Source organism: Ascaphus truei, chromosome 19 (genome assembly GCF_040206685.1).
Source record: "Ascaphus truei isolate aAscTru1 chromosome 19, aAscTru1.hap1, whole genome shotgun sequence".
In the NCBI taxonomy this organism is placed as follows: Eukaryota; Metazoa; Chordata; class Amphibia; order Anura; family Ascaphidae; genus Ascaphus; species Ascaphus truei.
Window position 1 is genome coordinate 18917448 of NC_134501.1, and position 15806 is coordinate 18933253.

Here is a 15806-nt window from a genome sequence, read left to right on the forward strand (position 1 = left end):
GGCCCATGTGATGAGGAAGCTGAAAACTGCCGAAAACTGCAGAGATAACGACACCCCCTTTGGATGTAATTTTTTCTGGAAGCAGGGGTTCCCCCGTAGCGAAACTTAATGGGGCTCAGCTCCGGAGACCCCATGCTTCAACCCTTTATTAAAAAAAATAAATTAAAAAAAAAAACAAAAAGGCTTGGATTTTAAAACAACTAGAAATAAAGAGAAATCTTTTAGAAAAATCCGCATTTTGAAAATACCCGAGTCACAAAAAGAAATAAAAAAGGTCATTTTTATTTCAAAGTTTGCTTCTTATATTGAAGCACATATTAAAGCAACAGTACAATGTTCATAAAATATAAGTGTGATGTTGTAACATGTCAGAATACTGATATTTTATATGTATACTAAAATAAGAATTTTAAAATTGTACAAATAGATACATTAAAAATGACATAGAAATAGGGTGCGTATCTGGCACATATTAGTTTAAGACGGGATTATAAGCAAAAAAGATTTACAAGAATCAGCAGTAACAAGTCTGATGCTCAAGAGACATTATAATTGTACATTTTACTGTACAAACATTATATGGGTTGAAGCTGGCTGAATATTATAATTTCTTTCAAGTTTAAAAATGCACTAAATATAAAGTGTCCGTAGTTTAAGGCGAAATTACAGCTGAAAACTGTTATCCTTTCTAATTTGTGGAAGCTTTGTTTGACATAAAAGAGTTTGATGTTTATGTTACATACTGTCAAGATTCCCCTTCATTTTGAGATTGTTTCTTGCATTTCCATTCCTTTAAAGACGCTGCATTTCACAAGTGGTTTTGTTCTAGAAAACGGATAAACAACTTCTACATACTGTCGGACGTAGAATTTTCACAGTATCCACCACTGTAAAGTTCTTGTTTTGGAAGGAATCCTGTCCGTAAAAACCTTTCAAGGTTAGAGGAGCCTTTTCTTGTTTTCTTTTAAAAAAAAATACCTGTTAATGTTTCCTCTGGATTCTTGGGTACATTACACAGTTCTTAAGGCCAAGTTTGGAACTTTATTGTTAAGAGTCATCATCACAAGTGTCTTTGGAGCCATATAAGTCTGCTAGTTTCTTAAATCGGGGTCCCCAGTTTTGTAGATAGTCATAGTCTAAATCGGAATCTGTAGAGGCTGATTCTAATGAGCTGAGAGAACCAGCAACAGAACCCCGTCCTTCATATCCATAGATCTGGATGGAGTCGTAGGGAGGTGCAGTTGGGTCGCTGTCAGCCTCGTGTATCCTGGTGTTGATGAAATCATCAACATCAACACTATTTGGTGCTGGTCTTATTCCAAGATCTCTAGGAGAATACTGGAACTCCGGCTTGATGTCTTTGCGTGGCATAAACCCATTAATCCCATCCGGATTCTGCAACGTAGCAATGTCAAAGGCTTCGGTATCTTCCTCCCCACCACCTTCGTCATCGTACGTTATTATATTCTCGCGGATGTCTTCCTCTTCAAAAACAATCAGAGGCTCCTTCTTCTCTCTCCTCAGAGTTACAAATAAAACCACAATCACTGCGGAAAATAAAACAAAATCAAAAGATAAGACTTTTCTTTCTTTTTTCTATTCATAGCGTGCACTTGTGATCAGGCCAAAAAGCTAATCAATCTACTCTGGGGAAATTAATTTTATCCTGGTCATCACTAAAAGAAATACTGTATATCGTCCTACTCAAGAGTAATGTTTGCCCGTAATTAAAATTAATTACTGCTGATAAATACTGAGGTACAATTCTGTACAACATTTTACAGAGATCGATTAAAGCTCGATGGCGAAGAGCAGCCAAGTACAATGAAATGATATGAATACTGGACACCGCTTGCTCAGAGAGTATCGGCTTTGATTAAAACAATATTATTATACAGATACCAATAAATAATCCCATTCTGCAGGTAAAACTCATGATTGTGTCTCAGGATGGCATTGCCTGGCATCTCATGAAAGCAATGTGTGGACGTGTATGGATTCATTGCCCACAATCTTTCTATAGAGGTGAATGTTTATTTCAAGAAGGAGCATTATGCCCAAACAGTGCCTGAAGTCCCCAAGGGCCACCAGCCGGTCAGGTTTTAAGGATATCCTGTTACCACACAGGTGGCTCAGTCAGTGGCTCAGTTGTTGACTGAGCCACTGATTGAGTCACCTGTGCTGAAGCAGGGATAGCCTGAACAGCTGACCTGTTGGCGGCCCTTTATGGCTGGAGTTTGCCCCCCTGGCCTAAATAAACATAGTTCGGGGCCCCCCGGACCGGCTCCGTGAGAGGGTTCTTACCTTTTTCCGGAGGTCGCCGCCTCATGTAGCGTCGCGTTGCCATGGTGACCGACATCAAATGATGCCGCAGCGTCATATGATGACGCATTGCCACGGCAACATGACGTCACATGCCGCCACGACTCTGCCGGAGGAGGGCTGCTCGGTAAGGTAAGTCCCTTAAGTTTTTTTACAGGGGGGGGGGGCACTGCCATAATGCGCCAAAACATAATTCAAACAATACTGTCCCAAATAAAGCGTATTGGGGATGCCAGGGGGGGGGGTTGCACAAAGCGGCATACCCCCAGAAGCTTATATCATTTTAACTCGTATACTTTCAGTATCTTACATTTCTGCATGTCCTGCTCTTCCCCCTCACCCCCCATTTTCCTTTTTCATGTTCAAAATCAAGCCTTTTCTTCATCTTTAGCTTCTGCGGTAACCTTTAGACAGCACTGAGCTCTGTGGAGAGCTCCATTTTAACCTCCCAGATACTTAAGATTTCAAACACTTATATCTCCTGAACCTAGCAGTAGACTTTAACAACAACAACAAAAACTGCCTTGAAATAGGGCAGAACGAGATCTCTTAAAGTTTTTTTTTAAATGCACATAAATGGTGATCAAGGCAGACTGCTGCCTTCAAATTCTTCCAATATTTCAACGGATGCCGTTTCAGCTTCTAATGTTCATGCACTCACTTTAGAAGTGGAAATCCATGGCAGGTAAATAACACAAGGATTCATTGATGTATCTGTAAAGTCATGCAACAGGGCCTCGCACTTACCTAATAAAATCACAATGCAGGCGAGAATAGCGATCAATGCGCCCGTGCTGAGGCCAGCATTAAGTGTCTGGGGCTCGGCGTTACACGAGAGCAGCGTTCCATCGTTGTTACAGCTGCAGATGCGGATGGTCAGGGTATTCGTGCTGGTCATTGAAGGACTTCCGCCATCACTTATTACAATGGGTAGCAAGTACAAGTCCTGTTTCTGACGACTAAATACTGCACGGCCGACGTGAACGCTCGCGGTATTATCTGTTTGAAAGAAATAGAGGGATAGACGATGTGAATCCTCCCATTCAGTATTCTCTCACTTCTCGGAGGGATTAGAAGACAAAAGATACTCTATTTCCCACCCACGGCCTACTGTATACTCCCGCTGTTTTTCAGTTTGAAGAAATACTGATGTGAAAGACCAATGATGGTTAATAACAGCTCTGTGAATATTACGGGGTACTTCTATAAACGCCAAAGTGGTCATTTGGACCATTTTGGTCTGAAAATCCCTATTGAACTCTTATAGGATTTTCGGCCGAAAATGGTTTAAACGGACGCTTTGGCATTTAGAGAATAAGACCTGGAGAGGGCTTAAGCACTGGAGGAGCGGCTCAGCGGGTAAAAGCACTGACTTTCAAAACAATGACACTGACTTTGACTAAAGTCCGACTCATATTCCAGGGTCAGCTCCTTGAGCAGGTCACTTTATCCCCCCCTGTGTTTCGGCCACTACAATTAGATTGCAAGCTCTGTGGGGAGAGACTAGTCGTGTCTGCAAACTTCTATGTACAGTGCTTTGTGCATTATCAGCCCTTTATACGAAAACAAAAATGTATATATAAGTTAATATTAACTATTCAGCCACTATAACTATGTAACATGCATCATTTTCCCTCCCTGGAATCAGAGTGTAAGAAGCATTCTGTTTGAAATCTATGTGAGGAGTGGCTCAGTGAGTAAAGACACTGACTACTGGCCTGGTTCAATTCCCGGCGTCGGCTCCTTGTGACCTTGGGTAACTCACTTTATCTCCCTTTGTCTCAGGCACCCAAAAACATAGATTGTAAGCTCCACGGGGCAGGGACCTGTGCCTGCAAAATGTCTCTGGAAAGCGCTACGTATAACTAGCAGCGCTATACAAGGACATGCTATTATTATTAAATAGGCAGGATGGTTGCTTTACATACAGTTGAAAAACGATGTTGCATGGCTAAGTGCTTTCACTTTACTTCATCTTCCCTCACTAAACAGGACTGGTGCTTTGCATAGATCATTTTATTTCCTCTATTTAGCCAACACTGACCGAAGAGCGTTGTTTTTTATCATTAACTCCTTACTGCTACAAAGTAACACTATGGAAAACTGTGGTCTCAGTAGGTGACAAACTCATAACGTATTCAAACTGTGTTTTCCTATTCATATCAACTTGATTTCTATAACACAGAAAACCTGCCAGGCACTTCTTATCAACCTCAGGGGCATTTTGATAGCATATAATTTTCTTCAATGGAGAAACTGCTAAGTTAAGGGTTATTGCTGTAAAAGGCAAAATAATAGCTTCGGCGAGGAAAGACCTTACAAAAGAATGTGATTGAAGACCTAAAAAGATATATATTTCCAAATCCGAAGGAGACCAAATAATTGAAAAAATGTTATTGTGTTTATTTATTTTATATAAGAGGGGGTAAATCCCTGTGTGAAAGTGGCTGGGTCCTTTACCACAGCTTGATGTATCCAATTAACTCATGTATTTTTTATGCAAAAGAAGGTTTCAGATGTGATATTTAGTAACACTGGAGGCCTCTTAGAGGACTCTAAGGCTATGATTACTTCTTTTGAGTTACTGCATCATGTAATTACTTCAAGAAAACAGTCAAAGGAACTCTATTAGAAGAAAATGAGGGACCTGTATTCACTTTAAAGGTCAATAATAGTCTCACACATTGGGGGGTTTAAACCCATCTCCAGTGCTTGTGAAGCTAGTAATTTGCTTAAGAAGCCCGAATAAGTAAATTGTTACAAATGAAATAGAAACTCTGCTGATTCATGGGAGATATTTGTGAGAATGAAACAGACTGAAAATATTAAAGTATAAGGGGGTTATTGGGATAATACATCAAAGTCTCATTGATCTTTTCTTTGCTAAATCTGGTGCTGCATTTTGTGTTACTTTGTGTCACACACGTGACATTTTAAGGCGAAGAATGGGCACCTTCCCTGCTGGTTTGGTTTTGCTGGATCTGGAATAGTTTTTTTGTTTTTTTATTTTGGAAGGAAATGAAAATAAGCAAAAAACATAATTTTTTTTTTCAACTTTAGGAACTTTAAAATTCTTTTTAGGGAAGTTTGCGGGTTTTTTTCTTCTGTGAACTTGAAAATGTGTCTAATTTATATTTACAAAAAAAATAAAAATTAATCCGAGGATGAACTTATTCTTGGGGTTTGATTCGAATTTTGCTCTGATTGGAAAGTTTGTTTCGAAGTTCGTGAAGTTTGGATTTCAAACTTGTGGGCCTGCCCATCCTTATCTAATACTTAACTGATGGAATCTGCTGTACGTGCAAAGCAGGTGCACAAGATTGTAAGCTTCAGTTAAAAGACCATTACATTTTTCTGCATGATCTAATTCAAGCACTATTTGGCTATGTGCTGAACCTTCTATTCAACATGTTTTAGCAAAACAAAATTACCCATATTTACTAAGTTCTACTATACCAGAAGAAGACGCCTTCCAGCCAGTAATTCAAAGTAAGAATGTGCTATGACAGAGCAGCACTTATTAAATATGCCCCAATAGCTGTATCACTATGTGCAGTAAAATATGTTATACAAGAAACTATTAGCATATATTTTAGCATATATTTCTTTTTATATATATATATATATATATATATATATGCTAATAGTTTCTTGTATAAAATATTTTACTGCACATAGTGATACAGCTATAAATATATATATACACACAATCAAAAATGAATAGACGATATATATATATATATATATATATATATATATATATATATATATATTTATATATATATTAATTGCATCACATCAATTAATAAATTTAATATTTTTGTATGCTAGAGTGCTTGTATTGGGATCCTTTTTTCTCTTGGTTCACATTCATTTATTATCCCAAGAACCATCAGTAGTATATACTTTCTTAACACTATTTACTGATTATAGCACTTTAATTGGCAGTCTGTTGCAGGCTATTCTCTGTGTTTTCTTAAATATATATATATATATATACACATCTATATATCTGTACATATGAGTGTCAAAAAGGTCACTAGCTATTCACTAACGCTGTCGATGTCAAAACACATGTCAACAAATTGCACTATTACTACAAATGATCTGGTAATGATACAAACCTCTGTGGTCTCTTATGGTAAAATTTGGATTTGGGTTAACAATTTCAGGAGGGAAACTGAAGAAAAACCTTGGTCCGTTGGCTGTATCATCTTTATCTATAGCAGTTATCGTCAGGAACTGCTGCAAAAGAAAGTTTGTTTGTCAGCTGTTGTACTGGACAGGAATATCTGTTTATTTTCAGTAAGTTAAAAGGGTAACCATGTGTCTAACTACGGTTTATTGGGTATTTTACCTTAACACAACATTTCAGTTCTGCATACAGCCTGTGTGCTTCCCTAACCCTCATTTTTACCATACCATAGAAGTCCTTGAGATGTGTAACTTAGACCTCTGTCCGAATCAGAGTTCTACAAAATAATGTGAGAATTATTTGCTCTTCAGCATTAAATGGACAAATGATTAATTCCAATGAACACGTACCTCAAGCAACCATTCATAAGCATAATAACACCCTGTATGCCTCTTCAACAAGTGGTGATATATAGTTATCCCAGAACAAAGTCTAAATTTCACTACCCCTGGCCTAAACTGGTTGGAAATCGAGAAATCATACAAATGTATTTGTCTTTTTTCATAAGTCATATTTCTAGATATCTTTAACGAGTGGTAAATTACCTGGTTCATTTGGGCATTTTCACAAACGAAAGCTTCATAGGGCTTGGCAAATTCTGGAGCATTGTCGTTCTTATCCAGAACCTTGATTGCCACCGGAACTCTGGTTTCATGAGCACGATTGTCTAAGAATGTTAAGGAACACCGTGTATGTTGCGATTTATAAACATCACATGCTCTGCATTACACAGTTTGTTTATGAATGTAACAAGGTAACGAGATGGTTTGTTTGAGTGATATCTAACCAGGAAGATTGAAGTACCACTGAGCCCAAGTTTCAGGCCTATTCTTTTTGAAATGGGAGATTTGGTTGCGGCTGTCTTGCCGCGACCAAGTACCCGCCGGTGTTTAGCCGCAGAGGGACCCTCCGCCATAGCCGCTCCGCCGCTGGACCCTCCGCCGCCGGCCGCTTCTAAGAGAAGTAAGTTTCAGGGTAGTGGGTTAAATTTAGGGGTTATAGCAGTTAGGATAGGGGGTTACCTTTAGGACTTTTAGTGGGTAGGGTAGGGGGTTCACTTTAGGGTTTTTAGTTGTTACGGTAGGGGATTAGGGTATGGGGTTTTAGGGTAAGGAGTTAAGGTTTTTAGGGTACGGATAGCATTAGTATTAGGGAATAAGATTAAGGGGCATTAGGGTAAGGGCTAAGGTTAGGCACTTACCTTGGCAGCGAAGCAGCCGGTGACTGAGTGTCCCGGCGATGAGGTCACTTGCGGCTAAACACCGGCGTTCATTTGGTCGCAACAAAACGGCAAAGACCAAATGTCCTAGATCGTTCTCATTTTTACATTAATGCTTGCATTTTCAAACAAAAGTAACAAACAAATGTATCATTTCTTCCCCATTCAACGATAGGAAGTGATGCACAGTGCTGCTTGTACTATTTTTATTGTGGGCGACATAGGATGGAGGTAATGAATTCACGGACTCGGGGGAATACTTACGAACTTCGGTCGCTATGACCGAGATGTTGTGCCAAGCGATTTCCTCCCTATCCAAAGCTTTTGTGGTTTTGATGACACCGTCTTCTAGACTGATGCTGAAAAATCTGTCAAGGTCAGTGTGCCGATCGATTGAATACCTAAAGAGGATGATCGCAGGGTAATTAGACAAGAGAATTACTAGGCAGCCTGATGCCCAAGTGTTAGATATTAAAGATTCATATGCAAGTAGTTTCCCAGAAGCATGCATGGCAAAAATGGGAATATTAATGGAATCTATCAAACAATTTAGCTCCATCATTTATTCATGCCTGCATGTAAGGAGCATTTTGCTATATCAGGATCCTCTTTCGTTGCTATTAATGAAAAAAAAAATCCTGTAATGTCATACATAAGAAACCACCGAGAAGTCAATGGAAGGCTCTTGTAGTAGATGAAATATCTCCAAACATATACAATATTTATACAGCTGATATTCAGTTTTCTGGAAGCCACAGGCAACTCACACAATATCTGTTTGCTGCTCTTTGCCAGTTAGGCATGTGTAAGGAATCTTCTATTTATATTTAACATAGGAATATAAAGATAATATTTTTAACTGCTGAGCAATAAACTACGGTCCTATTTTATTCTGACTTGTCAGGTATTTCAGCAGTTTGCAACACATGAAACATAGAACCACATTATAAAAAATAAAGCTATGTAGACAATGCAGTGTGTGCTTGTCCTGAATGGGTTCAGATAGAATATCTCCTGGCCTTTGGAATGTCAAGTAAATATTTGGAAGCCCTTCTTTTAGGAACCCATTATATGGTTCTCTTACAGGGCAGCATCAAATATTCAACTAGGAACAGAAGAAAACATTAATAAAGGAATATGTACACCTAAAGTACTCTTAGCCAACCGGCTGAGAAGCCTTGTTGCTGACAAGTTGTCACTTTGGTATAAGCAGAAAAAGAACAGAAATGTGTCAATGGAAAAAAATCGGTTCTATGTCTACACTGAGCTGGCAATTATAAGCTAAGAGGATAAAGCCATGTACTCTGGATACCTCTGCAAACTGCCCTCAACAAAATTATCATTTGATTACTGAGAAGCTGCCAACATTGTCAGTAGCCTCTTCCAGACCTGGAGTGGCTCACCCTTGGACTTTAATAGAGAAAATGAATTTGCCCTATATCTGCCAATGGGATCATAGTAATATTATCTGTACTTTTCCAATTACAGTATATGTATTTTTTAATTTCCATTTACATGTAAAAAAAAAAAAAACGTCTCTGTTTACGAAACCTCACGTTGGAGTGCGGTACAGAGCAGGATGCTAATGGATTGCATTTGATGTGTTTTTAATGATTTTTGTAAACACGACACATATGGGTTATTGGTTTCAGCATCAGTAAATGTAATTGGATAATCAACCTCTGTTCCTGATTATCAATATTTAAGCAGCTAGACAAGCCCCAAACCCACCGAACAATCCATTAGTGAAACAAGAGTTGGGTGCACAAATCCATAACCCCTCTCTCTGTCTTGCATGTCAGACCTCAGGTTAACAGCATCAATTTAAAAGATGTAATGTAATGTACTTCCTGTTGGCAGCCCTGTATAATCTCAATGGGACATTAAGTACCTTTCATTTTCATTGTAAATCCTAACTAAATGATACCATCTTAACAACCTTGTGACTGAGTGTTTACATTTACTAAGCGGTTTAAGATTTAAGTACCGTGCAAAATGCAATGACTTTGAGAAGGAAGATCAACAGAAATACTCTATTACTATTGCCTGTATTTATACACATGTTATTTATTGATAGTGGCCAGTGTTTTAATATTTCTCATTTGAATGAAACTTTTTGCTTATGTTCCAAATCTTTGCTACATGTTGCTATAACAAGGATCTAAGAATGCACATGCACTATAGACTAGTATCACATATGTATATATCACTAAGGCGATTAATACGCAATATACAGGAGAGAAGATACACAGAGCTATAACATGAGTCAAACAAACTTAAAAATCTCGTCAATATCAGCGCCCAGTTGGAGATCTATGGCGAAATCTGGCAATGGTTTCCCCTCTTTACCTGCAGACACAGGCACATGGTACATATCTACACATTTCTAATACTATTGCCTACTATACTGTACCTAATAGGGCTGTTTGCTGCATCAGGGTCTTTAGCATGAACTCTGCCAACCACAGTATCGGGTGGGGCGTTTTCATACACATCTAAAACATAACCTGCTTCCAAAAATACTGGAGGTTCGTCAAAATCTTCTACCGAGACCTTCACAGTGGCAGTATCTTTGAATGGTCCCCGGTTAAGGAAACGGGGATCAATATGGACGTTGGTAGCCTCAACCTTCATACTGTAGAACTTCTTGATTTCGTAATCCACTACCTTAAGGAGATAGTAATGTGAGATGTCAGCATATATGACAGTGAAGTAAATTGAAAATAATTAAACTTTAAAGCTGACATTATTCCACACTAACTCATAAGACCAGGGGTGCGCAAACTAGGGGGGGGGATTTCCTAGGGGGGGCGCGGCGTTTACAGAGGCCTCACGCTTCTCCGAAGGCATTTAAATGAAATCCTGTGGGACCGTGCGAGGCCTCTGTATATTCCCTTACCTGGGCCTTCAGCGAGACGTTTCTCCATGGCAACCCGGCTTCAAATGATGCCGCGGGGTCACTTGACGTCGCGTTGCCATGGCAATGTGATGTCACATGACCCCCGCGGCGTCATTTGATGCCGGAGCCGAGCAGGGGGGTGCGTAAGCCTGGGGGGGAGCTGGCAGGGGGGCACTGACTGAAAAGTTTACGCACCCCTGCATTAGCCAACAAAAATAAAGAAAAACAGGATTTCGATGTAGAGCCAAAGACAACATTGAAATCTGAAATTATCATATTATCAGTATTCACGTCTTTAAGACCGTTTTCCAGCCGTCCATACTAAAAGAAATCATGCGCAAATCTACTCTACCATTTTTCATTTTTGTTTTATTACCTTTTATCGCAGTGAGCGTGAAAGCATGTGTGACCCTGTTAATTTCCTGAACTGTTAATGACTTGTTTACCTTTTTAAGCTTCACAACCCCTTCCTGCGTTTGATAATCAGTTGCGATTTCAAACATCTCTGCTCCATCCCCTTCTAGGATACGATACTTTATTAAGCCGTTCTCTGCAACGTCTGGGTCTTTGGCTTTTAACCTTCCCACTTCTTCTCCCGGAACAGCTGCTTCTGACACTGACATTGGATATGCACCTGATACACAAATTGGGGATTGTCACTGTCCAGATGTTATATCAATCCTACAAAAATATCTTCAAAGAGAACCACGAAGCCCCATTTGTTTAATCTTAGACATATCTGCGCCGTGTGCAACATGCTCATTCCTTGAAATACTTATACAAGTGTCTAGCAAAGAGGACGATTGGCAGATTTAATGGGCTCCCATTGTCATGAGATGCCATTATTCTTTATCTCATTTTATATTATTTAAACAAACGGGATACAATATGCAGCCCACCCCCCCTTATAACGCTATGCTTGGGGTCCAAAGAATCACGTTGTGTTATAAACGGATTGCATTAGAAATAATGTACAATTGTATGCATTGTACAATAAAGTATTTAAGATACCAATAATAATAAATACGAAAATAGGGGAGCCACGCTTGCATCGCGTTATAAGCGGATTCGCGTTGTAACTGATCGCGTTATAACGGGCTTGAGCTGTACTAGGCTGGGCTGCCACAAATATGATTTATTTCTCCTATTTTATATATTATTTTGAGATAACATTAATCACAGCATTCCCTCTGCTGCAGAGAGAACTTCAAATAATGGCGTTAGGGCAGCTGGCATACACACACGGGGAGAAAGGAATCCTAACCCAAGGAGCTTCCAATCTACAGTCAAAATGGATATATTTGTCAACGCAGATTTCTCCATTGTTAAAGGTAGTCCTAGAAAGCAGACAGTAGACAGTGACACATTATGGCATTTGCAGTGTTGCTTACTTTGTGGAAACTTTGGTGGATTGTCATTGACATCGGTCAGAATTATTGTCACTTTGGTTGTCCCTGAGAGGCCTCCCATATGGCCTCCCATGTCCTTTGCTTGTATCATAACGTGATATTCTTCCTTGGCCTCTCTGTCCATGTTGGGAAGGGCCGTCCTAATGATTCCTGGATGTAGAACAAGGCGAATAATATTAGCAGATGATGATGCGACATTACACTTCAGAAAAGTAGCTTAGCCGTATGATATCAGTTTAGGGGCAGCTATCAACTTCAAACACAACACCTCCCCCAGCTCTGTTTATTACAGATATAGTAAGCCGTATTTCCGTCGGTGCCACGGTCACGTGACTGCGGCGATCGGCGGAAGGATTAACGCTGCAGGAGATCCCATTCGGAAGCATGGACCTTCCCCAGCTCCATCGCGGCCGGCGCCGACTTTTAGGCAGTGATTATAGTGCAGGCGCGCATGCTCGCAAACGGAGCGCGAGGAGTCGCACGCGCCTGCATCCCGAGCGAACTCTGGTCGGGAGTCGCGACCGTGACGTCACCAGGCTGCTTCGCCCTCATTGGCTCAACCGCTCGCGTGACAAAACAACATTATTTGTCTCTTCAAAATTCTGCCGAGTTGTCGCGCTTCCTTGCGCGCCCCCTCCCAAACCCCCCCCCAACAGGTCAGGTTTCCAGAATAGCCCAGCTTCAGCATAGGTGGCTCAATCAGAGGCTCAGTCAAAAACTGAGCCTCTGATTGAGCCACCTATGCTGAAGCAGGGACTGATTGAGCCACCTGTGCTGAAGCAGGGATATCCTGTAATCCTGGCCTGTTGGGGGGGCTTGAGGACTGGAGTTGAGCGCCCCTGCGTTACATGCTGCTTCTGTATGTTTGCAAGAGAGTAAAGAGTATTACAGGTATTCCTAAGAGTTTGGTCATTATTTAATGCGTGAATCTGCTTCCTTGCACTGGAGAAGATTTTTGTAACATTAGTTTAATTCTTCTCAATCACAGGGAAGATGTATTCACGGCACATTGAATTGGGGCTGTAGTGAGATAAAAATATGTACTGTAATTTCCTTATAAAATTCACACGAATGATATGAATCGCTTTTTTATATTTTAGATTTTCAATAAAAAAAATATAGTAATAATTTTTACATTTAAGTTAAAAAAAATTACCACCTATGGGTGAATTTCATGACAAAATATATAAATCCGTGTATACAAAATATTCAACATTATATTTTTGGACCGAGTGAAAGGGGCTGCATCATTAAATCATAATACCTAATAAATGCCACCCATGCCATATTTAATATAAAGGGTTTTACCTGTTTGTGCTTCAACTGAGAAGTATGGTTGTCCTTCAAGAATACTGTACACTAACTTGGCGCTGTTACCGTATGTGGGATCATCGGCATCAGAGGCTGTCACCTGGATTACTGATGTACCTGCAGAACATACACAGAATTATATTAATATTGATTTCTTCAACAGTATGACTTTCTTCTCACTAATGGGATCTTGTCATAATGAAATACAAACTTTTCTTATTATTGCTTTTTACATACACCTCACAGGCCGAGATGGGCGAAGGTGACGAAATTCCATTCATGTTTTAATTTTATTTTTTTTTAATTAAAAAAAAAAAATAATCATTGTGAATCTCCTCCAATTTTTTATTAGCTTCATTTGATTCTAATTTTCAATCATTTACAAATTTCGATGTTTGCATTTTTTTTGGGAGGTTGAAATTATTGAATAGTCTCCTATTTTTTAAAATGTGATTTTTTTTTTCTTAAGGCCCCGTGGCGGGTTTAAATGCAAATAAATGCAATTTTCGTGGCAAGTTAAAATAATTTTCCCATCTCTTCTTCCATAAGCATTATTACTGATAATGCTTATCAAAGAAGAGATGGGATAATTAATTAATTTTTTATTATTTTATTAATTTATTAGTTCAAATACCCTGGGATTGTCTTAGGCTGTCTGATGGGGGTCATTGCTATTCTTCAATTTTAAATGCATTCAGGTGACATGTGCTCATTGGCTAGTTTGAAATAAGGGACTTCCATTGAAGGGGAGAATAAGAAAACTTTCTGCCATTTTTCCCATTTAAAGGGGCAGTTCGTCCTAGGACCGAAGTGAACTAATGTCCAGTGGCATGATTATGAGGTCTCATCTGGGTAATTGATACTTTTTTTTTACTCAATTCTAACAGCTACAGTCAGTGGCGGATTTCCAAATGTGCCGCCCCAAGGCACTTGCCTGTGCCTGCCACCTCCTTGGTGCCGCCCTCCTGCTCCTTTGGAATCCCGCCGTCAAATGACGCCGTGACGTCACCAATGTGACGTACGGCGGCACGTTGCCATGGGAACGCAACATCCCATTGCCATGGCAACGGGAAGCCGTGTGACATCACAGTGGGGACGTCCGCAGCGTCATTTTACGACGGGATTCCAAAGGAGCAGGAGGGCGGCACCAAGGAGGCGGCAGACACCGGCAAGTGCCTTCCCATTAAGTCCGAGAGGCCCGACAGTGCGGCAAAATTATATGGGGGTGGAAATTTTTGCCGGCCCCAAAATGTTGCCGCCTTAGGCCCGGGCCTAATGTGCCTAACGTGCCTAACAGGCCTAACGTGCCTAACGAGCCTAACAGGCCTAACGTGCCTAACGGGCCTAACGTGCCTAACGGGCCTAACGGGCCTAACGGGCCTAACGTGCCTAACGGGCCTAACGGGCCTAACGGGCCTAACGTGCCTAACGGGCCTAACGGGCCTAACGTGCCTAACGGGCCTAACGTGCCTAATGGTAAATCTGACACTGCCTACAGTACAAGTATTTTTAATTTATCTGTTAAAGTGAGACTTAGGAGGGGTTTGATTTCCTCTGGCAGCTCCCTTGTGTGGGTTGTCACTGTGAGATGTCACTGTGTGATGTCACTGTGCGATGAGTGAGTGCTGGTACAGCCAGAGTCCCCCCTCCCCTTATCTGTATTGCTTCTCTGATAAGGACAGGGTGAAATAAGGGGAAAGAATACACTTGATTGACAAACACTTCCCCTTTCAGAGACTCCTAAGAAATTCAACTGTCTCACTATGCGGGATTGCACCTTCCAGACACGGTGAATTATTCTGAAGCTACAAAACACTCCGAACTTGATATATTCCATATTAAAATGTTCCTCTGATTCCAACTCTGATCTCAATAGTTGCACACTCATTTGAATGGTGTTTACATTTGCCACAGTGTATTGAATAGAGAACTAAAAATGGATGTTCATAATGGTAACAACTACAGATGTGCAACATTTTCACGGAGATTTGCAAACGAGGCAAAATTTGCAATTGTTGTGGTGAAAACATTGTCAAGAAATGGAAAACCTCTACAAACGTTGTGGTGGCAACAATTTAAACTCGTGCAAGGGCACATGGCTTTTATATACCGCTATGGTCAATTCTGTCAAAAAGTGGCAACATTCTGTCGGAATGGATGAAATTCTAACAAAAATGATTCATTGTCGAAGTTTTGAGCAATGTTAACACTAGCAAAAATGCTACATTTAATTGAAAAAAAAAGTGAAACATTTTGTGAGACAAATTTAAAAACATTCGCAAACCTTTAGTAACAATAGAAGGAATCCGTTGCAATGACAGCATCATTTTCACGGAACTTTGCTAACCAGGTGGAATTAGCTAAGGTTTTTTCACAAATATTTTTCAAAAATTATCAAAGTTCGCAAAAAAAAATTATTACTAAGCGTTAAGGGAATAATGTTATACACTG

At 40.0% G+C, this 15806-nt stretch overlaps 1 protein-coding gene across 3 annotated transcripts in view; it reads right to left on the reverse strand.

The window, feature by feature from the left end:
- Positions 1 to 263: 263 nt before the first annotated feature.
- Positions 264 to 15806, reverse strand: part of CDH11 (cadherin 11) — a 72219-nt gene continuing 56676 nt past the window's right edge. For 2 of the 3 annotated variants that reach the window (XM_075576758.1, XM_075576757.1), the window contains exons 4-12: positions 13353 to 13472; positions 12027 to 12194; positions 11082 to 11269; positions 10150 to 10403; positions 8001 to 8137; positions 7063 to 7184; positions 6447 to 6567; positions 3070 to 3321; positions 264 to 1547 (exon numbers count right to left, since the gene is read on the reverse strand). In XM_075576758.1, the coding sequence (XP_075432873.1) occupies positions 1048 to 1547; positions 3070 to 3321; positions 6447 to 6567; positions 7063 to 7184; positions 8001 to 8137; positions 10150 to 10403; positions 11082 to 11269; positions 12027 to 12194; positions 13353 to 13472 (1862 nt within the window). In that variant the 3' untranslated portion in view covers positions 264 to 1047. The remainder of the gene's footprint in view (positions 1548 to 3069; positions 3322 to 6446; positions 6568 to 7062; positions 7185 to 8000; positions 8138 to 10149; positions 10404 to 11081; positions 11270 to 12026; positions 12195 to 13352; positions 13473 to 15806) is intronic. The other variant, XM_075576759.1, reaches the window with a different exon arrangement.